The sequence below is a fragment of the Suricata suricatta genome, chromosome 9, assembly GCF_006229205.1.
Source record: "Suricata suricatta isolate VVHF042 chromosome 9, meerkat_22Aug2017_6uvM2_HiC, whole genome shotgun sequence".
NCBI lineage: Eukaryota > Metazoa > Chordata > Mammalia > Carnivora > Herpestidae > Suricata > Suricata suricatta.
Window position 1 is genome coordinate 87,843,988 of NC_043708.1, and position 24,613 is coordinate 87,868,600.

Below are 24,613 nucleotides of genomic sequence, written 5' to 3' on the forward strand. Positions count from 1 at the left end.
CCTGGGTGGCTCAGTCGGTTAAGCCTCCGGCTTCGGCTCAGGTCAGATCTCACGTTTGTGGGTTCGAGCCCCGCGTCAGGCTCTGTGCTGACAGCTAGCTCAGAGCCTGGAGCCTGCTTCCGGTTCTGTGTCTCCTTCTCTCTCTGCCCCTCCCCCTCTCATGCTCTGTCTCTCTCTGTATCAAAAATAAATAAAACATAAAAAAAAAAAGGAAGAATGGGGATTTGAACTCAGGAAGTCTGAGGCCAGTACACTTCTTAACTGCCATGTTAAGGCAGAGATGCATTTGTGGGCAAGATGGTATTTCACCCAAGAGCCTGCATGAGAGGATGAATGACAAACCCCACCAAGTGTCCATCAACAATCTACCAATTTAAGCATCAATTGTTTTTACCTGTGTTCTAAGAGTTCCGGAGGGAAAGGGGAGATACATTTAGAGTCACTTCCCACTGCATATTACATTGTTTTCATTCCCAACTGTAACTACTTTTACCAACTGCTTTGAATACAGTGCTCTGCAACAACCCACCTCCATTCTCTTTGGGGGTCGGTGAGCCTCAGCAGGCCGGATGTTCGGATCCAGTTCAGCACAGCACTCAGATCTGTGGGCTCGCAAAAGCCCCTCTCAATGGAGCAAACAGCTGGCTTTACCATGTCCAACCACATCACTGCAGGAACTGGCCTGTGTACAAGATGTCTGCAGTGTGTCCACATTCCTTAGCCAGAATCCACTTCTGTAAATCTGGCCTCTCTTACAGGCAAGATAGCCTTGCTGCTTCCTATCCCAAGTTCAAGTTCCCTTTCAGACAAGACCAGGAAAATTTTTAAAAAGTTCAGTGGGCTCTTATTTCATATACATGTGAAGTGTTTATATCCTTGGGCAAGAAGGTTAACGAGGCTGACACTTCTCCATGCATGAGTGACCTGCATTTTTTAATTGTGGGAGAAAAATATAATGACTTACTTTCTCTTAAACGTAAGTGTGGAGGGAATCAAAAGGCATCTGCCCCCATAAAATAAAAGATGCCCAACTCTCCATGTAACATGGCTCAAAGTAAAATCCTAATTTGCCACTGCTCCAGCTTTTAAAAATAATAATTTTCCCTGTCAAAAATGTGATAGATCATAAAAAATTCTAATATACAAATGAGCTACATATAGTGTGACCCCACACATCATGACCTTATTAGTTTTTTGACAGACCTTTTTATCAAAAAATAAATAAATAAGTAAAAGAAAAACCATGAGCACTATCTAATAAAGGGATCCACTGCTACTCCAACAAACTTAGTAAGCTCTCCCCCTTATTTGGTTGCCTTTATCCTGGCCCTTTTTGCTAAAGGCAGAGGTCACATCTACTAGGAATGGTTTGAATACAACATGTAACTATTTCTGCCCAGCTGCCAGTCACAACACCTTAAGTAATGAAACTTCAAACCCTGCTAATGAAAACAGCTTCCATGGCCTCCTCAAGTTTTGGGGGGCCCTCTTCAGACCCAGGGACTCATTTCCGGATTGTAGGTCAACCCTGGCTAGGACTTGGACAACTCTGGCTCCCTCCTTCGAAGGCCTAAGCCAGCCAGCCTCTCCAACCTACGTCATGTAGTGTCATCCTCCCAGCTTTTCTGTAAATCTCAAACTATTCTACATTGAAAAGTTTGTTACAAAGTAAAATAATAAGAATGTAAGCACGCAATTATAAATATACTGCTCCAGATATTCACAGTGACTAAGACATGGGCTTTGCTCTGGGAAGAAGACAGGCAAGCATGCAAAGTGTGTCATCACAACAGGTAAGACACAAACATCAAGGTCAGACTGGGGAGCTAGGAGTCCAGAAAGAGGGTGCTTGGCCCCATCACACAGGGTAGGCTCAGGAGAAGCCTTTCTGAGCTATAACTTGATAGCTCCCACTTGCTAAGAGGAATCACTAGTTTTATTTCAGCCCACTGCTGAAATTCCTCTTCAGTTCTCTAACTCCATTAGCAAATATCTCCCTGGTTTACATCTTGGTGTTTCCCTGTCACACTTATTATCACCTTCTTTTTTCCTGGATTCCTCCTTCCTCTCCATTTCATTAGGACAATACAGCTAAATATCTTTTCCTGTTCACCGTGCTTAGTTCTGTTCTCCTACATTCTAGAGAGGAACTTCATCCTCCCTAAGATGTAGAACATCTCACTATCAGCTTCAGGTCTCTGCTAGGTAGGCCTAACCTGCCCACTCTCATCCCCTCCACCTGCCCTGCTCCTTCCCCTCATCATCGCAGCCCTTCCTCATGCACACGCCTCTCCTCCACGGCACGCTTCTTCCTTTTAAAAAAAATTTTTTAATGTTTATTCATTTTTGTGAGACAGAGCGCAAGTGGGGGAGGGGAAGAGAGAGGAAGACACAGAATCTGAAGCAGGCTCCAGGCTCTGAGCTGTCAGCACAGAGCCATTTGTGGGGCTCGAACTCACTGTGAGATCATGACCAGATGCTTAACCAACTGAGCCATTCAGGCACCCCTCATGTTTCCCTTTTAGTGTATAATTTCACTGCCCTCCCCAGTTAATCCCAACCACCCTTCCACTTGCCAACACAGTTCCAGACATACCTCTCAAAAACCTACATACACTATGTAATAATTACATATTTTTTCTGGTACTTTGAGCACTACATTTATTTTCTCAATAATGTATTAATTACAACAATTTGATAGCAATCAGCAAATTAAAAAAGCATGCTAACTTGACTACTTGACTAACTCTTTAACAGGTAAAACAAAGAATAACATGTATGACACACAACACGTTTAGCCATACGTGTGTATTTGTAATTATATATATATATTTTTTTAATAATTTTTATTTATTTTTGAGAGACAGAGAGAGACAGTGCGATCAGGGGAGGGTCAGAAAGAGAGGGAGACACAGAATCTGAAGCAGGCTCCAGGCTCTGAACCAGCTGTCAGCACAGAGCCCAACGCGGGACTCGAACCCAAAAACCATGAGATCATGACCTGAGCCAAAGCCAGATGCTTAACCAACTGAGCCACTCTGGTGCCCTTGTAATTATATATTTTAAATAATTATACATCTAGATTGTCTCCCTGAAACCTGCCCCTACCTGCTCTGTTCCAAAACTAATAGGTCTTCAAGCAGAGAAACAATGTCTAGAATGTCTAGAACATCCTGGACTCTATTTAGAAGCACACAAGATAACATGTACTGAATACCTTAGTAGGCATAAAGTACAATTGACAAAGATTAATACTATGTCTTTGATGTCATAAATAGGTCAGCTGCAAATGTCACTAACATGGAAACTGTGTAACAGTGAAAACTATTTCTTATAAATTATCTATTTCAAAGAAAAATATTTCAGGACACTTGGGGCTCATTGATTAAGTGTCCAACTTCAGCTTAGGTCATGATTTCACAGTTTGTGAGTTCAAGCCCTGTGTCTGTGCTGACAGCTTAGAGCCCTGGAGCCTGCTTCTGATTCTGTGTCTCCCTCTCTCTCTGCCCCTCCCCTGCTTGCTCTCTCGCTCTCTCTCTCTCTCTCTCTCTCTCTCTCTCTCCTCTCTCAAAAATAAACAAACATTAACATCTTTTTAAAAAGAAAAGTATCTCATACATATTTTGAATGGCTATGGGTAGCTAAGCAGTAATGTATAATTGTTTCACGCCTTGGTTATTTTACTGATATACCAACCATTAATTTATTGAAGTTATCAATGTTTTTAACTCAAGGATCAATGTATTTCCTTCAAAAAAAATCAATGTATACAAAACACTCATATATGAACATCTGATTCTATTTCTTTAGGAAAAGAAAAACAAAAATCCCAAAGCAACTAAACAAAGGGTTTCTGCTCACAAATTGGTGTACATTTCATTATGGCAGGTTGCTGCAACTGATCAAGACCAAAGATGGAGCCAGCCATATGTGGCCAATTCCTAAAGACAACCGTCACAAAGTTCACAGGGCAGTCTTGAAAGGTGTGTCTGAAGGTGCTGCTTGGAGGATCACTTTCCCCACCACCCAGCAGGGTAACACACAGCACAGAGAGGTTGTTACACCAACAGTTTCATTTGCTCTGCACCCTAAACTATGTTTTTGAGGGGATTTTATGTTGATCAAAAGCAACAGTCCAAGAACCTAAAAGTCAAAGAATTCAGGTCACCATTTCGGGGACACACACACACACACACACACACACACACACACTCACTCACTCACACACAAACAGTCTAAGAAAGCTGAAGAAGCAGAAATCTGCAAAGACAGCTCCCCAAATCCGGAGGTCATTTTAGACTCGCAGCCAACATAAATCCTGTTGGAATCTTTTATAGGTGACTGGAACATGTGTGTGTGTGTGTGTGTGTGTGTGTGTGTGTACACACGTGCTTTTCTTTGAAGGAAAAAAAAAAGAATTTAAAGCCACAGGGTACACCGTAACAGGACACTAGACATTAAACCATGAAGACCAGAACTGCTGTGTACAGCAGGTCCTAACCCTACTTTCTCCTTGTGGTCCTCTGGATTAAAGAACACAGAGAAACGACACAAACTTCTGAGCCACCCAAGTGGTCTCCACGCTTCTAAAGGCAATGATCGGACTAACCTGCTGTCCTGGTCTGCACTGAAGCTACAGTTCTCTGAGGGAGGGGGGATCTGTGTCTGGCCAGCTGGCATCACGGAACCCCTGGCTGGTTGTATAAAAGGCATTCCCATCTACACACGTGGAGAGGTGTATTTGTTTATGAGGTTGGAACTTTGCTACTTGACACCATAACGACGAGGATGGATTGCCTCAAAACAGAGAAACGAGCACATTCCAAATTTACAGCTCACCTGAGAGTTTGACCAATGACACTATGAAAACACAGGTGCTTCTAAAAATCTGCTTCCAAGAACTCTGCAACCCCTTGACCTTTTACCTATGAGTTCAAGGATTATTGTGACTCTTTTGACTGTTACTCCATTTACTCAAGCCAAAGCCATGTTGTACTTTTCCAAAGGGTAGATAAAATCATACAAATGACTGAAACACAAACAAGTAAACTAAGGGGGTGGACCAGAACCTGCCAGTGAAAGGCAGACCCAGGTTCACTGCTCCCTTTGGTTCCAACGTTTCCCTTCCCTCCTCTTTACCACCAACAGAAGAAACCATGATTCCCACTCCTTCCCAGAAATTCTTAGACCAGAGCTCTGTCCAGGGAGATAATAATATCTTCTGAATGCGCTGGCAGCCCCATGAGAGACAGGAAAACCAGCCAATGAGGTCAGGCTCAGGAGAAAGAATGAGATCCTTTAGGACCCGCTAGTGCCCAGTGATTCGATACTCTGGTTCCGAGGCCCAACTGGACAAACAGGTAGAGCTCCAAAATGTTATTTCTCTATTGGTATTTAAAACTCGGAACGGCTTTTCCAATAGAAACAATGTTAATAGGTGGTGGTTTGGTCCCTGGGCTAGTCAAATAGCAGTCTCTATCAGCTAAATAGGCTATTGTAGGCTGGTCTGGGAAGCTGACCACAACTTAAAATGTTGTTTCTATGGGGAAACACATTCCACGGCAGGCAACCAGAAGGAAACTTGGCTACTCAAACCCGTGGTCCCTGCAGCTACAGTAAGCTGCCCAGTGAGCTGTGAGAACTGAACACCTTCACCTCTGGCCACTCCGCAGTCCTGAGACTGTGCCCTCCTCCAGGCCCTGTGCCATCCCCAAAGCCTGCACAAGACTGGCAGGGCCAACAGGGCCATAGGTCAATAAAGCAGGGATTTAAAAACTGAGGAGTAGATACCGGAAACTAGTGTGACACTATGTGTCAACTGTACTCAAACAAACAAATACTGGGGAGTAATTGGATATTCTAATCCTTAACGTACCTGATTTCTTTAGAGACTGGAAGGTTCTACCCCACCAGCAATTATAATATGAGATCAGTATTCTGGACTGCTTCACAGACCAAAAGTTCAGGGAGCTGCTTCCAGAAAGACTGGCTTCCAGATAAAGCAAGGAAGGTAAGTTTTGAAGTCTATCTGGGGGGCCCATCTTCCGGTTACTCAAGCATTTCAGATCTCTTGGAATCCAATAAAGATAGAAAATTGAGATTTATTCTTACAGCCCAGCACCTCGGACAAAACCTGAGTCTTAAATGGTAAACGAAGATTTAGGGTTTCAAATGTGCCTCTAAGACAAAAAATGAGAGAAAATTCAGTCAGAGTAGTGAGCACTTAATTTACTGAAAAGACAAATGTTTGTAAGAAATTAAATAACAAAATAAAATCACGAAAAAGACAATTCCTACTAAGAAGTCAGTTTCTTTTCATCTACTTTAAAAAATTTTAAAAACATAAGGGATACTGGGTGATGCCTAAATGGTTAAGTGTTCGACTTTAGCTCAGGTCATGATCTCACTGTTCGTGAGTTCGAGCCCTGCATTGGGCTCTGTGCTGACAGCTCAGAGCCTGGTGCCTTCTTTGGATTCTGTGTCTCCCTCTCCCTCTGCCCCTCCCCCGTTCGTACTGTCTCTCTGTCTCTCAAAAAATGAATAAATGTTAAAAAATGTTTAAAAACATAAAATGAAAAATTGAATACATTCGAAACCCATAAATGGAATTCATGGGTATGAAAGTAAAATTCTTCCATATTTCAGGGGCACCACTTAGAAACATTTTACAGCTACAAAAGTTTCCGAGACTTTATGCCTCAAACTTTATTTCCTAGGAGTCAAGAGCCAACGGGTCTTTTAAAACATTTATCTACCAAACCCTTTCATCAGAACAGAAACAACATTGTTGTTCAGGATCAAAAAAACAGAAAATAAATCATTGATTGAATTTAAGTTTCTCTTTTTTAATTTTTTTATGTTTATTTTATTATTGAGACAGAGAGAAACAGAGCATGAGTGGGGGAGGGGCAGAAGAGAGAGGGAGACACAGAATCAGAAGCAGGCACTAGGCTCTGAGCTGTCAGCACAGAGTCCCAGGTGGGGCTCGAACCCACAAACTGTGAAATCATTACCTGAGCTGAAGTTGGACCTTTAACCAACTGAGCCACTCAGGCACCCTGGCAGAATTTAAGTTTCTAAACAGTCAGAAGAAGTTAGCTAAAAGCATGCAGTTGTTGAGATTATTTCATTGAAATTAACAATTCACAGTATTAGGCATAAAAAATTCAATGACTTTTTTTAACTTTGTAACTGAGGCAAAGTTATAAACATTTAATTCTAAACATTTAGATATCTGGAAAATTTTTAAGAATAGTCTAATTTAAATTTGAAGAAATTTGGCTACCTCAGAAATTTAGAGTCCATGTGAAGACACATTGTAGAATAAAAGTAATAATTAGCAATTTTCAGAGAGCTTTATAATTTACACTATGATCATGTGACTCTTCTCCTGAGTCCTATCAAGAAAATATACTGCTGTGCTCATTTTCAGATGAGGAAACTGAAATTCAGAGAAGTGAAGTAATTTATAAAGGCCACACAATGGAAACATGTCATAAATCACTAATTAAAAACAAAAAGAATGTATTAATAAAACATTCCAACATGAGTACTAGAGATTTTCAGATTAGAGATTAGAACGATGTTTCCATAAATACCCCAACAAGAATGTGTGCCTTTATATAAACGAATTGATGCATAATTTTTTGTATTTTGGTTTTATTTTCTTAGGTCTGCAAAAACAAACATCTTAAGACAGATCTTATAAAATATATTGGAAAAGGAAAGTAATGTTAAAAGGAACACATTTCAGAAACACTCACTCCTATAGGCTGGTACTTCTGTGTGGTGAATATCATATCCCATTCCCTCAACTGAAGATATGAATCAGCTCTTAATATATCCAGTGTTTGGCGGAGTGGGTGGAAGGCAATGCAGAGATTCTAAATGCAGATAATTCAAAACATACTCATAGCTACCATTGGAATGTGTTCTATGCATGTAATTGAATATGGGTGTGACCTGTCTTTTGAAAAGTAAATTCAAGCAAAACCATCAGATCATGCAGGCAACTGTCTGACCTGGCTTAGGATGACAGTGAGCTGCACAAAGGCCAAGGTGACCCAGATGGTGTTCTAAAACACTCCTCAGTTTCAGGTCTCTATGACTTAATCCAGAAACTGTTGACACGCTGTCCATTACGTGGAAGATGTGGCAACTCACATTTCAACCAACAACACTTCTCTTCCCTGAAATCCACCTCAGCCTGAGTGATAACAGCACTGTCCTCTCAACACTTTTTGAGCTCTGGGGAAGGTATGACAGTATTCGTGTTGCAAGCTATAATTAAGCAGAATGGGTGCCAAGTACCAGCACAAAACTTCAACGTAGCAACAACCTCTAAGAATGATGCTCACTGAATACTGGAGGATATTTTAAAAGTTAATGATAATTTTATCTTTTTAATTTTTTTAATGTTTATTTTTTTAATTTTTTATTATGTTTATTTATTTTGAGAGAGAGAGATAAGAGTGCGAGGCAGAGAGAGAGGGAGACAGAATCTAAAGCAGGCTCCAGGCTCTGAGCTGTCAGCACAGAGCCCGATGTGGGGCTTGCCTGAGCTGAAGTTGGATGCTCAACTGACTGAGCCATGCAGGTGCCCCATTTAATGTTTATTTTTGAGAGAGAGTGAGAGAGAGACAGAGAGCGAAAGAGAGAGAAGCAGGCCCCAGGATCTGAGCTGTCACCACAGAGCCTGACCACAGTGTCAAACCCACGAACCACAAGATCATGACCTGAACCGAAGTCACACACTCAACTGACGGAGCCACTCAGGCGTCCCACTAGTTTTAAATCTAATAGTGGTATTACGTTTATGCTTCTTCAAGATTCCATGTTTTTTAAAAGTACATATTGAAATAGTCACAACAAATTAAATGGTTTTTCATGGTTTTACTTCAAAATAATCTGGCGGGGCAAAGAAGTGGACAAAAGAAGACTGACCATTAACTGATAAGGACTAAACCTAGAGCTTCGTGGCATTATACTCTTTAGTTGTGTATATATTTGAAATTTTCCACCCTAAAAAGTAAAAAACAACTTTGCAGCAGCATGTGGTCTAGTTCATTCTGATAGCCTTCCGCTCCTACATGCCACCAGAGCAACACACATTCTTCCTTTTTTCATTCATTTGAAGACCTCCTGTTTTTTAAGGTTTACTTTTTTAAGTAATCTCTCCACCCAACACAGGGCTCAAACTCACAACCCTGAGATCAAGAGTCATATGCTCTACCAACTGAGCCAGCCAGTTTTATCTGTTATGCACCTTAACATTCTTCAGTGGGATGGGGATCCCCATTTAGAAATAATAACAGCCCAGGGTGCCTGGGTGGCTCAGTTGGTTAAGTGTCCAGCTCTCAGAATCGGCTCAGGCTGTGATCTCACAGTTTTGTGAGTTCGAGCCCTACACCGGGCTCTGTACTACGAGTGTAGAGCCTGCTTGAGACATTTTCTCTCCCTTTCTCTCTGCCCCTTTCCCACTTGTGCTGTCTCTGTCTCTCTCAAAATAAATAAATTAGGTTTAAAAATATTGGAAATAATAACAGTACAGCCCCAGCCTGTTTACCATCTTAAACAAGTGGCAAGAACTAACCAAAGTGTTTCTCTAAATCTCAAGTATGCAGCTGCTTAATAAGGTTAATGCTCATTCATCAAGGAATCCAAGAACAAAGGACTTAACCACACTCTTACAAATAACTAAGCAGGTTAGCCCAGGGAATGGGTTTCCTTGGGCACTACAACTACTTTGTGGGGGCGCCTAGGTGGCTCAGTCGGTTAAGCCTCTGACTTTGGCTCAGGTCATGATCTAACGTTTGTGGGTTTGAGCCCCATGTCGGGCTCTGTGCTGACAGCTCAGAGCCTGGAGCCTGCTTCGGATTCTGTGTCTCCCTCCCTCTCTTCCCCTCTCTCGCTCATGCTCTGTCTCTGTCTCAATAATAAATTTAAAAAACATTAAAAAATTTTTACAACTACTTTTTGACATGATCCATTTTCATAGCATCCCTTGTCTTTCCTTATGACCAAAATAAACCCATCAGTTAACAAAAGGTGAGTTTGAGGGAAAAGGGATTGATTTGTATCAGGTCCTTCCATAAAAGGGCTGCATTTTGGCAGTCTATTCACAAATAGAAGAATTTGTATAGTCATGGGACATATAAAAGAGAAGGAGGAAATCCTTTAGCAAGGAACCCTGGTATGTTTTCTGACTCCTCAACACTTGAGACTGTGTGTTTAACAACCTATTTCCAAGAAATGGCCCAAATGCAAACGAGCAGAGGAGTCGGTCCAAGGGCAAATTAATTAGACCCTGTTGTCTAGAATTCTGTGAGATGTTCAAATCTTTCTATACAGAGTCAGAACTGCTGACCAAGAAAAATGTAAAAGAAAGAAAAATGGCTTGCATATTCTTGTAAAATTCCTGAAAGGTTTTCAAAACTTTAAAAAGAAAAGTTTATTTCATTATTTGAGGTTTATTTCTTTCCTGGAAAGTTAGCAAAGCAGAGAAAATGTCTGGTTGTTTGTTTGTTTTTATATTTCTGTTTTCTTATAAACTTTGATTGTATTGGTGACAGGGTGAATTACCCCAAAGAGATGAGAGCAATTAGGTAATCTGAACATTTTTAATAACAAACAGAAACACAACTGTTATCTGTTTAAACCATTCCTTATTGAAAGCACTCTCATTTCTACAGCTGGTAGAATGAAAACGAAGCAACCACAACTTCCTAGGCTTTATTGCCAACTAGTTAGTCAGAGGCTGGTATGTAAGGGTGCAGGGTATAGGAACTCTATCAAAGCACTGCCTAAATTAAGATAATTTATGTTTTCATTCCACATTCCCAGATGCTCAGTAGCTAAGTGTCTTTTAAAGGTCAACTCTCATTAGAATCGAAATGGGAATCATTAAAAGGAAATGAAAAAATAAGATTTTCAATTTCTCAAGAGAAACTGCACACAGAAGAAAAACAACAACAAATAAGAATCCTTTGTACTGAATGAGCATTACGTTGCTGCAGGGCCTGAAGCCAAAGGAAGGGGATGCTCACTTGGAGAGCAAAGGCCATGGCTCTTCTCAGAGGTGGCCAATCTGAGTCAGCCTGGCCCCAAGTCACATTAAGATGGTCTGCCCACAAAGCGCCCAGAGGGACCAATAATGACAGAGTGAGTTGAAGACGTTCTGGGTCTACGGAAAGGGAGCTTTCTCAGTTTGGGTGCAGATACTGTGTTTATCCACCTAGCACCCCTTTACTTCTTTGAGCCTAATCCACATGACTTAGGCCTGGCCCCCTTAGTGTCCCATGTCTTTGGCTACAGTGATGGGCATGTGACAGGAATGGTGCCAAAAGACATGACTAGGAAGGAGACAAGGCCTATTTGCCAGAGCTACCAATAAAAACATACAAACTTCTCTGGAGAAGTTGAGGGGACCATATTAATAATAAGCTCAGTAATTTTATTTCCCAATAAAGGTAACCCAATTTGGGGGAAGGGAATTTAAAAATCAAAACATTATCAGTACACTGTCTTTAGGTATAACCAGATCTCTACAGACAAAGTGAGTTTCCATTAAAATTATATTTTTTAAATGTTTGAAGTTCAAGTTTGCTCCCTGTGTTTCTGAAATAATCGGTTCCAAAATGAGAAAGTTGAGGCTGTGGTCTCCATATATCAATGTTTGTCTTATTTTTTGCTTTGGCCATAAAAATCCAGCCTCTTTGTATGACTCCATCCCCTCTTTATCCTTATCCACAGTAGCATTATAATCATCCTCATCACCACAGCTAAACACATCAGACACTATACCAGGAATTGAAATGTATTATCTCCTTGAATGTTAGAACAACCCAGAAAGGTGAGCATTATAATCTCATTTTACAAGTGAATAAATTGGAGAGTCAAACAGATCAAGCCACTTGTCTGAGGTTCCTTCCTAGTAGGTGGTGGAGCCAGGGTTTGCCTCCAGGCATGTCTATGTCCACACTTCCACGCCTCCCTAAAACCATGGCCAATGGTTATTAGTGTTCATTGAAAATGACTCCTCAGTCCTTTAAAATATAGTCTTACAAGCAATCCCACTGTACCCAGCTACCCACAACCAGGCTCAAATAGGAAACAGTGTGAGGTAATTATAACGTATACCCCAGCCACTAGCTCTGGGTTTTCATGACTGAACTGCCAAATCACTCCTAGCCAACTCTTCAGGAAATGTTCAGACACTTTCTCAGATTCCAGCTAAAACATCAACTATGTGGCCCTGGGGAGCACAGAGCTCACAGGGTGGTAATGGGATATAAAATTTGCAAACTTGAGGTCAGTGGCCTAAACTCTGGGGTGTGAAGCAGCTGCAGTCCATGATAGATTAAAAACTGTTTGTCGACTTGAATGTTGCATATCAATCAAGTCCTTCCTTGTAAAGCACTTGCCCATATCACCTTGGACATTAACCCCATCAGTAAGAGGAGAGAAAGATACTCCAGATGTAGTTCTGCCTGGAACCAATGGAAAGACTATAATAATATCAACAGACTTGAGATGGGGCGTTCATTCTGAGAGTTAAACATTAGGTCCAATTCAAATGCACTTAACGCTCAATAAATAGTTGCCACTTGGATTAAGCAGACATTCTAAGTGTATTGGAATAGATGATATGGAGGAAAAGACAAGAATTTCAGATTTGTTTTTCTTCAATGGCATGCTTCTTACATGGAATCTAAATGTATAAATGAGGAGTTTAGATAACTGAGTCAGGCTTATTAGAAGATAAGAGTAGGAGCATACCGACCTAAAGTTGCTAAGCCCGTTCTGGGACATTTGACATTCTAATTGCCAATTACAAGTGGGAGAGTGATGCTGGTGGTGGGAGGGGTCCTGCGCTTCAGACTCCCAAAGCAGGCTCCCCCTTCTCATTCTCCTGCCCCCTCCCTGCTACTCTGATTGGCATCTACCCTCCCCCGCAGGAAAGCCCCATCCTACTCAACCATGCCTAGTAGGGAGGCTTCTGTTGACTGCAAGGTAACACAGAAGAGCTAAATTTCTAGTGCCCAGCTTCCCATCACGATTGACTACTGAGAGGCTGATGGCACTGCCTCAGGCCAAACAAACAAGAACAAGACCAATGTCCTTGCCTACACAGTGCAGCAAGTTTGCTCATTTGAAGCACAAGGGAGGACTTCGAGACACCAGTCACCCTTTCTAAGAAATGAAGACAAAGAGGAGGTATAATCTTTTACCCACTAGCACACTTCTGCTTAAACTGTCTCTCGCCACTGTGTGGCTCAGCTACCACACCTATGAAGTAGAGAAGAAAATAAGTACCTTGAGCACTTTTTAGTGAACTTTCTATGGGCCTTGGTTTTAGCATCTGTAAGTTTCTAAAGTGGGTCCCACTATGACACTAATTTATAATATTTTTGTAAAGATAAATGGTCTGACTATAAAGGAAGATCTGAGTCATGATTACTTATGCAAAAAAAAAAAAAAACCTTTCAAATAAGAAGAGCCTTTAAAAGTTACCCATCAAAGGCACCAACCTATTAGATTCTGATTACACAATCTTATAAATCAGTACCGATGGGTAGGAGGAATGGTGAACAATAAACCATTGTCTATGGGACATGGGGATGTACCACACTTTACACGGTACCATATAGATACACGGGTTCACCACACATGACGGATTAATGTGCTCTTCCACTGCATCCCTCTACATGTTTTCACAGGGATCTTTTCTGACATCCAGGTATCTCTCTTATGCCCTGACTCCTCCAGAAGTTCTCAGTCCCCCAAGGAGGCTAGTCAAGGCCACAGGCCACCTGGAATGAGGGAGCTGTCATTCCTATCTGTTAGAACGCATCACCTGCTCTGACTAGCCCAGATCCCTGACTGATGGGACTCTCCACCCTAGAACTTTCTCTCAATTCTCTCCTCCCACCTCCTTTAATCTTTCTCCTTCTCTCTCCTAATAAAATCCTTACCTCTGCTTTTTCTTTTTTGAACATCCCAAGACTGCCAAGTAAAAAATTTAACATTTTACTTAGAATTTATTTTTCTTAATGTTTTAACCCTTATTGAATTTATTATCATACCTATTTTATTTATAGCTCAGCTTCTGAAGTTACCTGCAAAAAGGAGAAAAGGAAGATGAGATGAGTTGGTGATGATGATGACAATGATGGAGGGGAGGAAGAAGAAGGGGGAGAATGAAGAAAAGAAGAAGGAGAAAATGTTTATGATAAAGAAGAAAAAAGAGGGGCGCCTAGGTGGCTCAGTCAGGTAAGCATCCAGCTTCCGGCTTTGGCTCAGGTCATCATCTCATGGTTCGTGGGTTCGAGCCCCGCGTCGGGCTCTGTGCTGACAGCTAGCTCAGAACCAGGAGCCTGCTTCAGATTCTGTGTCTCCCTCTCTCTCTGACCCTCTCCTGCTCACGCTGTCTCTCTCTGTCTCTCAAAAATAAATAAAAAACATTAAAAAAATAAAAAGAAAAGAAAAGAGGAAAGGAAGGGGACAAAGGAGAAGAAACAGAAAAACAAAAGAAAACAAAATCTCGTCTCTGGAATACATTCCCTTGATTAATAGAGATATTCCTATACTTCAGTTCAAAACCACGAACTTAACAGCAGACATAATGTGTCCATAGGGCCCACATAAATCCTGTCTCCCAACACTAACATCATAAAATGGTTGTACTATATTTGGACTTAGATGTGTTTGGATACTTATATTTGAATGTAAGTATGACTGATGGTCTAGGAATTCACAACCCTTCTACAAAACACTGAACCAAATCACTGGTCTCATGGAGCAGCTCCCCTAACTCGGAGCCTGCCTGCCGTCTGGAATACATCTTCGGCTGGGAATGGTGGAGATAGGGAATTTTCCTCTCTCCCTTCCGCTCGGAAGGGCTGAATAAATAGACTCAGTGATAATTTCAACAAAAAAGCCACTTGAGAAAGTGGTAAAGTCACAAGAAGTAAAAACTAGGATTTGATATGATAGAGCAGTGGACCCACAATCCAAACTTACGGTACTTCTAATGTTAATTTAATTCTATTAACAGTGTGGCTTCTCCATTTATGACAGAAATAACAGAGTTCAGTTCACTTTAATACCAACTTATTGGCAATCATGTATCTATTTTTATTGATCAGTTTTAATGCCCGATTCCCCCAAAAATGTTTCTGAGGCAAATCAGCCGAACAGATAGATGAAAAGGAAGCTACTAATAGAAGTAGAAAATGAAATCTCATACAGAAGGAAGGCAAAATACACAAAATACCTAAGTCAGTAAAGAGATCACGCATTAAATTTGTCCCTGTTTTAGAAGCTAAAGGGAAAGGGGAGGGAGAACTTTAGGAGTTTTTAAATGCTTGTATTTGAAAAAACAAAAGTTGCCAGTTGAATAGGGACTGTAATCTTATTCCTGGGCTATGTGAGTTCTTTAAAGGCAAAAGTGTGGACAAGCTAAGAACAGTGTCCTTAACATTAATCTAACAGATCATGAAGATACATTGTTCATGTAACATTTTTCATTCTGAAGTTACAGTAGCAAAATACAATGTGGTATCTCCAATGAGAGGTAAGTCAATCGGACTGGATCAAGTTAGAATTAACACATCTGATTACCTTCTCAGAAACCTAATCCCCTACTGTGGTAGCTAGTCTCCAAAGATGTCTCCCCAAATTCCTCCCCTTTCTGTAAACTCATGCTGGTCCACACATCAAGAGGGAGGGTTTATGTGTCCATGCCCTTGAGTCTGGATGAGACTTGTGACTTGTGTGGAATTCCATATTATGCCGTCCAGGCTAAGTTTGAAGAAAGTCTGGTAGCTTCCACTTTTGTGCTCTTGGAATCCTGAGTACACTGTAAAAAAATGTGATTGTGTGGCTGGAGAGTCTATGTGGAGAGACCACGTAGAGAAGGAGACAATCTGAGGCCAGATGAAAGAGAACCAAGAAACCCAGCCAACACGGGTAGCACATCAGAGCCCTTCCAGCGAGCCCTCAGTCATTTAAGTCAGTTCTCTAGTCGACACATGGGGCTAAAGCATGGGACCAGAGGTCAAGAGGTTATTGTTCAAGATCTAGGCCCAAGAGACACTCACCCCTGAGCAAGGCCTGATAACTACACCTGGCACTCAGTTTCTCCATTTGTAAAAAACACACTCAATGGCTCCATCCCCAAGGACAGGCCCAGGCAGGAGGCTGCCTAGGAGAGCTTTAAAACTTGGAAAGCACGCAGCAGAGCCTGACAAGTGGCTCTTTGCTTCCTTTCTCCCCCTCCTCTATCCATCCATTTAGATTAACCACACCAAGGTAAACAGGGCTGCAGGCGCCCATCCACAGAACCAGAAATACACGTGAAGAAGGCATCTTGCTCACTCCAGGCCCATCCAACACTGTGGGAAGCAGAGACAAGATTCCCCACTGTGCCCTGTCCAAATTCTGGCCTACAGAATCATAATAAATAATAAAATTGTTGTTATTTTAAGCCACTAAGTTTGGGGTGACCTGTTACATAGCAATAAGAAAATCAAAACACTCACAAATGAAAATCGCTTGTTTCCATATAGTAGAGGAACCGGGAATGGCTTGTTTCTCTTTAGTTTCTCTTTAACATACTAGCATGTTTCTATGTTTAATACGTTTGAAGGTGTGTGGAGGAGGGGGCATTCCAGGTATGTCCTCCCCTTTGCCTCTTCTCTTGACCAACCAAGGGTCAAGGACTGCTCGTGTTACTTCTGGAACATCACATGGGCCTTCTCTTCCCCCACCTCCACTGCTCAGGCCATCAACCACTCTCACCCTGACCCCTCTATGACCCTCCCAGTCTCCCTGACTCTGCCTCTCTACCTCTGAGTCACACACCTTTCACACATCTGCCGGAGCAGCAAGATCTAATCACGTGCCCATTTTAGACTCCCTTACGAGTTCACCATCCTCACTGTTCACAGCAATCAGATGGCAATGTTCTGGGCCCTTTAGTCCCTCTCCCCTCCTGACGGTGTCAGGCTCCACGGCCAAGCACAGGCGGCTGCATATTGCACCAATCCAGGGGCCAGTACGTTCCTAGGCTGCACTGTGAACTGCTCCCCTTGGAGCTGTGTGGTGCAAACCCTGCCCAACTATACTCAGTGTCCCTCAACCCTTCACACGTTTCCCTTCATAGCTTTTTCACTCAACTTTTTTCCTTATGTCTCTCCTATGTTTCCTCCACGCTCTGATTTATGGAATTTTCCTTCCCAGCCAATCAAAATTAGTCAATCAAAAATTGTCTACTGAATGCTTACACATGCCCAGTTCCTCAGTATCCCTAGTGATAAATAGAGCAAAAAGAACTCTGCCTTCCCAAAGTTCTCAGTCCTAGTAGATAGTCACAAATTGATCACATAGACCAGAGGTTGGCAAACGTTTTCTGTAAAGGGCCAAGTTGCAAATAATTTAGCTTTGCCAGCCATGCGTTGTAACTGTTCCACACTGTAGCTGCAGCAGGAAAGCAGACGTCAATGATACATGGGCATCGCTTTATTTCAATAAAATCTCATTTACAGAAAAGGAGGCTTGGGTCACCGTATTCCAACCACGACAGACTTTCACTGTGGTCTTTTCTGATGAATCCTATTCCCACAGTGATGCTTCCCTTGGCATCTGACTGCATTTGCCTTCTTCATTCGATGTTGAGTCCCCCTCAGCAATGATAAGAAAGATTCTGGGGAAGTGAAGGTATCAAGAGTGTGGGAGAAAGAAATAAACTTACCATATATAAGATTTGTTATAATTAAGAAGCAGTAAAATATACTAGTTAAGAGCACTGACTAGGAGGCCAGATTTCCCAACTCTGTCTCTTACAAGTTTATGTCCCCAGAGGAATTACTGAAACTCTGTATCCCTCAAGTCTCCTCATCTACTAAATGAGCAAGTAGGCATAATATTTCTCATAAAGATGTCATACATCAAATGAAATAATATATGTAAAGTGCAATACTGAGTGATATATCAGAGTTTGCTAATATTTACCATTATTTAATGTAATAATTACATTATATTAATGGCTCTGAGCTTTAAAGGAAACCATGATAAAAAATGAAACAGAAAGAATTAAATAAATCTGTCATATTAGTACAAACTTAACACACATAACAGTTTCCCCTGAAAAGAGAAACATCTCTTCCAACTCTATTCTGAGAGAAATTTTTCACACGGGACATGAGAACAAGAGATTCTGAAGGACATCACGAGGAACATGTCTCATTCAGAACCACAGGCAAGGAGGAGGAGGGTACCTGTGATGGTTACCTATCACCCATAGTGAACTTTCAAGGTATAATATATATAATATAATATAATATGATATAATATAATATGATATAATATAATATAATAATAATATATACTAAAATATACATGCCATCCAAAGAACTCACCAAGTCTGACATTCTATAATTCCTTCTGTGTTTTATTAGTGTCTTTGTAGAAATGTTAGGGAAAGTTTCTTGTTTAACAAATATTACTGTATTATTAACTAACTCTACGTGGGATGTGTGAACTAGCACGAAGGAATATTAGGATTTTTAAGTGGAATTTTACCAAAGACTTAGTCCTACATTTTTGACCAGTGGAATGAAAAACCAAAACCATAACTAAAGTTAATGGAGAAAGAAAATGTACTAGTAAGAATTTGTCCTTAAAACTTAACCTCTGTGTGCCTCAGCTCTCAGAGCCATAGGAGCTAATAAAAGGACCCACCTCACAGAGCCGCTATGAGCATCAAATGAGTTATCAGATGTAAAACACTGAGAGTGGCGCCTAGGATATGAATGTCATCTAAAAGTCCCTACCGCTGTTGTAACTGTTGTTATTTGCAGGATTTTTTAAAAGTTTATTTATTTATTTTGTGGGGGGAATGACAGAGAAAGGAAGACAGAATCCCAAGCAAGGCTCCTCACTGTCAGCGCAGAGCCTGATGTGAGGCTCAATCTCATGGATCATAAGATCAGGACCTGACCCGAAATCAAGAGTTGGACGCTTACCCAACTGAGCCACCCAGGAGCCCCTGCTGTCATTTATTTTTACTTAATCCTACAACCCATGCCCTCTGCCACCTTCCCATTGACTCCTGGTTCTTCCCACAATACACTTGAATTTTCCTTCCAAATATGAAGCTCCAGCAGGCTCCAGGCTGATGGTTTTGCATTCCACAGAACTGAATTCAGGCTGGCATTCAATCAAGGCTTCCTGAATTAATGAACGCTTTGAAATCCCATCTACTGATCAGTTAGTGTTAAAATGCTTATGATAGGAGTGCTGCCTTGGATGACTTTATAATCTCGTGGGAAAATGAAGCTTTACAATGCCTGCCATATAACTCGGGCCTGATACGTTAACTGATTTCAGCTTTCTTAAAAAATTTCACTGGAAAAAGATTCTGAGTTCCTTGTGGGGTTGGTTCCTAGATGCAAAGAAATTGTTAATATAGTTTATTTCTATCTCCAAAAAAATATTTAAATCTCTTTTTCACATCGAAAACTAAGGTTAAACTTCACAGATTGTTCAGTTTATTGAAGGAAAAAGAAAACAAGAGTTTGGGGTAAATACCCTAATAATCTGTTCAGTATTTTCCTTGATAAGTGTCATTGGCATAATAATATAATCTTTTTAATCATCAGCTACACAAGACAACAAAGGAGTGTTTCAATGGTCTTTAAAATTCCTCATAAGCTTGGAGGGATGTCTGTACTTCCTTTTCCATCAGCCTCAACCTCATCTCACAGTAGGCTGATGGATGTTTTAATTAAAGTGTGATACCAACAACTTAAGCATTTTTGTAGACAACTTCTATGTCTTACAAAGTGAATCACATAAATAAGTATTTTGTGTCCATCTCTTACTTAAAATGTGGAATTGCTGAAAATTTCTATTTAAGAATAACTTTTTTAATGGTATTGCAATATTTTAGCTTAACCTTTTCAATAAATACAAGGACAAACCATACTGTTGCAGAAGCGTTTCCCCATATTATAGACTACCTGACTTCAGATGAAGTCTTAAAGTCCTCTTTGTAAAGTAAATGGACTTTATAAAGTCTACAGAACTTTTTCTGTGTCCCCTGTTAAAGTTCTTTATTTGAATAACAGACTTCTGGGTAATTAATCCCTTGCAGTTTGCCATCACATAATCTACCCTGTGTACAAACTGTTCCGGGTGTATTTTTCTGGTAACAAGACCTCTGGAAAAAATAAACAAATAAACAAAGACAAAAAAATTACACACAAGGGGACAACTTGTGTGAAATACATCCAGTCTCATACATTTATAAACCAAGTAACAAGAACAGAAATTCTCAATCTGTCTTATCAGAGATATGGGAAAAGTGGATTTCAGTCTAAAGATTTTTTCCCCCTTTGACCAGAAACTGCAATATCTCCTTATTTAAGAGCTAAAGTAAAAAGGAAATATTAATAATATTTATTATATATAAATTCACACATGTTAAGCAGTGCCCCAGTCAAAGGAAAACTACTATACATGTATTATGTGAAAACATTTTTGAAGCTTCCAAAATTCTCCTTTCAAAATAGAGAAAAATGCAATTTTTGCAGAGTGAATGGGGACCACACTCATTCCATAAAAAAGGATTTCCTGTAAAAACAGAAATTGGCAATTTAGTCTAAGAAAACACAGCGAAAGCTGGGAAGAAACTTGAGGATGCTTAAATTTCCACTGTGGAACAACTTCTGCTGCCCAGTGGGAAGGGGAAAAAAAAAAACACCTGCAACAGGATGGAAGAGAAGAAGACAAGCTAGAACTACACTTCCTGAGAGGGAAAAGCTAGGCACATCCCTAGTCTGCGAGGCGGGGGTAAGGACAGGAAAGGGCTACATATCCCAAGAAGACAACAAAGGCAAATTCCATAGTCACCTGTCACATCAGAGAAAGACAAGAAGGCGGTATTGGTGGAAGAGACGTGACCAGTGCACTGGGGACACTGGTGAGTTTAAAGCACATTTTAATCAGAGGAAATATTAGTGAGGTGCTGAAAGTTGCTGCCACCAACTGGGCATCAGGCAGACTTGGGGTTACAAATCACTTTCACTTCAGAAACTGTGCATTTCCATCAAAATGGTCAACAGGTTTTACTGTAGTCAAAGACATTAGTTTTGAAGCTGGTGATATTTTAACTAGCAAAAATAGAAATTTTAAGCAATAACTGGAAAAATGTTACCCATAACTGCTTTTCCTGATGATTTATACAGCAGGGCATGGTTAAAAAACTTATTCATGGGAGACTGTAAGAGCCATAAGCAGAAAGAATACCTTTTAAATGCTATTCAAATTTAAAAGCACTATTGGTACTTGTTTAAAATCTATGGGAAAACCTTTTCTCCAGAAGTTCTACTCTTAATTAACTTATGCCACATATAAATTTGCACATGTACACACATAGGCATGTAAGAGATTTGGGAATAGCAAAAAAAAATTAATATAATCCAGAGAGCCATCATTAGGGTACTGTTCAAGCCACATTATGGGATTCTATGCACCAAGAGAATGTACAAGGTAAGTCCACATGAATTAACAGATGGATGCACTAACCATATATAGAAGTCAGCAAGGTTCGGAAGAGTGGGTACAGTACATGGCATGAATTAAATAGGACACACCGTATACATACACGTATACATATATATATGAATATGCATATATATGCCTATAATAGTTTTACGAAAATGGTGTCTGAGAGGTAAGAGGAAACTACTTTTAATTACATATCCTTTTATTTTTTTATCTCCTCGTATATATCTATGTATCTATATAAAACCTTATGGATAACATGAGAAATCTAAACATGAAAACCTTTAAATTATGTAAGTATATGATATGTTACAGTGAAAATGTTAATTATAATTATTTTTAAATCTTTATGTAAAATCTTATAGGTAAGAGAATGAAGCACACTCATAATTACCGTTCTATTAACAACACGTTTTTAGGAAGCCTTTATGAGTAGCTTGCAATAGAGTAACATCCATGTTAGTAACCAAATACTACGGGGAACACAGAGAGGTGTTGCCTTGTAATTATAAAAAAAACAAAACCCAAGAGAAAGAAGTGGCGGTGTGAGTAAAACTATGGACATTCTGTTAAGCAGCAAAGTAAAGCTACTTCTGTTTTTACATTGAGTTTGTGCCTCCCAGGAAAACAGGCTGGTTGTGTTAGCAAAGGGATGAGGCAAATGTCTGGCCAGGCCTGATGTCTCCCTGCAGACTTTCATCCACAAAATTAAACCCCACTTCCTCTCTTTCTATACGAGCAATGCCATCGAGCTGAGCCATTACGATAATATAAGTAGCAGAAATGTGTTTATTTTTAAGGAAAAACACCAGACTAAACCAGGTCCTTTTGAGAACGTATGGAAATCAGAGTTTTAGTCCATCTGTTGAACTCGCCATGGGCCTAGCACAGCAATGAATGTCTGCTGCCTGATCAGAATCAGGCTTAACATGATAAGCAAATTTCCTTTCCAGCACTGTTGGAATCCCGGATTTATTTTCCACAAAGGCCAAGATGGAACTAAATTAATCATAACTATTTCCTGGGGCCAGAAAATCATGCATAGTTTACCGCAGCTGAAGTGCTTGGCCCTGACAATCACCTTGTCCCTGGTCTAGACCAAGACTCAAAAAACTGGTCCATTCAGTTTACTGCACTTTTTCCTTCCTGCACCTGGGCCATACAAACACAAATTGTATAACATATATATGATTAAAACAGCCCATAACAAAAAGGAATAAAGGAAATGTTCAGCCACATATGGGATTGGACACCATCACCTGATGATTCAGGATCATATCATCAAGCTACAGAGCCATTCAAAAAGAAGCAACAACGAGAATCAAAAGAACTTAGTAGAAAATCTGTGAGCATACTGTCTGGGTTCATTTAACAGACTCCTGACTCCTCCAAGGAGATACAATGGATCATTAACAGTTCACCCTACTACTTCTATGGGGCCCTGAATTTAAACAATCTCACAAAGACAGATTTTTCGTTCAATCTGAACAATTTTAACGGACACCTATTCCCACCCTTCTTCAATTCAGGGAACTGGCAGTCCTTATACAATCAACCTGCCTGATTTAAATATTTCCTGCTGAAACATTTCCTGTAATGGGGACTTTAGGAAGCCCGTGAGGTGCTCAACTGCATGTACATCACACATACATCACCGGTTTAAAAAAAAAATCCCGTTTAAGGCCGGCCACATAAGCATGACTGCCCTCAATGAAATGAAGAGCCCCTTACAACCCAAAAGAACCCCAGTTCTCAAAAACTTTGCCCTGCTCCGTTTCCAGTGCAGACATCAGGAAGGCAGTATCAACCAGAGAGTTCAGTCCGTAATTTTAATAAGCATAACTCCGTGGAGAGCCAACCACTGACTGTGCCTTCTCTGCCTGTCATTAGACTCCCTTCCCTTCCTTGCCCCCGCACCAAAAGGCATCTGCGAAGGTGCCCACGAGGCAAGCACTTTCCCCTGAACACAACCGGAATTGGTCTGAAGGGAAAGGAATGGGCTTCTCCTCGCCTCTCTGTGGCAGCTCCTCCCCTTCTTCCTCAAAAAACCCTTCTCGCCTCCAAAAATCGGCCTCGACAATGGCCCAAGATTCCTTTTCACCATGACACCTCCCCTGGGGCAGCAATCTTCAAAGAGTCGCAGCAAAGCGGTTTAGCCTCGAACGGGGCAAGGGCCGACCACCCCTTGCACTTCCAAGGTGCCCCCAGGAGACCTTGTCAAGGGTCTTTCCGGTGTCAGGAATCGGCCCTGTCTGTTCCCTCTGGACCGTGGTACTCGGGAGCGGAGGGAGGGGAGCCCCACGCCAAAGGAGCCGGCCCGTTCCATTACCCTTTAAGCGCGTCGTGTCCTCCGCCGCCTCTTCTCTTGGCCCGGCTGGCTCTGGTTTCCTTCGCGTTCCCAGCCTCCAAATTGGCGTCGGCCCCATGGCTCGTGTAGGACGCTAAGAGCACGGTAAATCCCAGGACGACCTCCAGCAGCCCTCCTCGCCGCATGATGCCGCGCGGCCGCCGGCCCCCGCAGCCTGTCGCCGCGCCCCGGGCTCGATCCGCGGCCGCCGCTGCGCCCTAAAGCGCGCCGCGCCGCCGGGGTCCCGCTGTCCCGCCGCGCGTCCCCCGGGCCGGGCTGCTCCCGCCTTCTCCAGGCGCTGCTCCCACTTCAGGCGGCCCCTGCCAGCTGCAACAGACAAATCGCCGAGGCGGGGGAGACGTTCAGGGCATCAGGGCGCTGGAGCCTAGGGGTCCCCGCTCCCGAGCCCAGCCCGCGCGCCGCCTGAGCGTGGCGCAGTTACTTTGGGTGAGCGAAGACCGTTCTCGGTCCACAGCGGGCCGACAAGCCCAGGCCCCCGCCGGCCGCGGCTCCGGCCAGCCTCTCGGCCTCCCGGACAACGCCTGAAAAGCGCGCCCAAAGTACCCATGTCCCGAGCGGTTCGAAACCCCGGGGCCAGCTCGCTGGGTTTTGTGTTTTTTTCTTTTTTTCTTTTTTTTCTTTTTTTAATGGCACGAAAGGCGCGCGATGCGCGCTCGAACGCCCCAGCCTCCCTGACTG

The 24,613-nt window shown here is 41.7% G+C and overlaps 1 protein-coding gene across 1 annotated transcript in view; it reads right to left on the reverse strand.

Annotated features, from left to right (window-relative positions):
- The window catches only part of FBN1 (fibrillin 1), a 230,897-nt gene extending 206,669 nt beyond the window's left edge, over positions 1–24,228 (reverse strand). The window contains exon 1 of the mRNA XM_029952242.1: positions 23,897–24,228. Within this exon, the coding sequence (XP_029808102.1) occupies positions 23,897–24,060 (164 nt within the window). The 5' untranslated portion in view covers positions 24,061–24,228. The remainder of the gene's footprint in view (positions 1–23,896) is intronic.
- Positions 24,229–24,613: the final 385 nt, after the last annotated feature.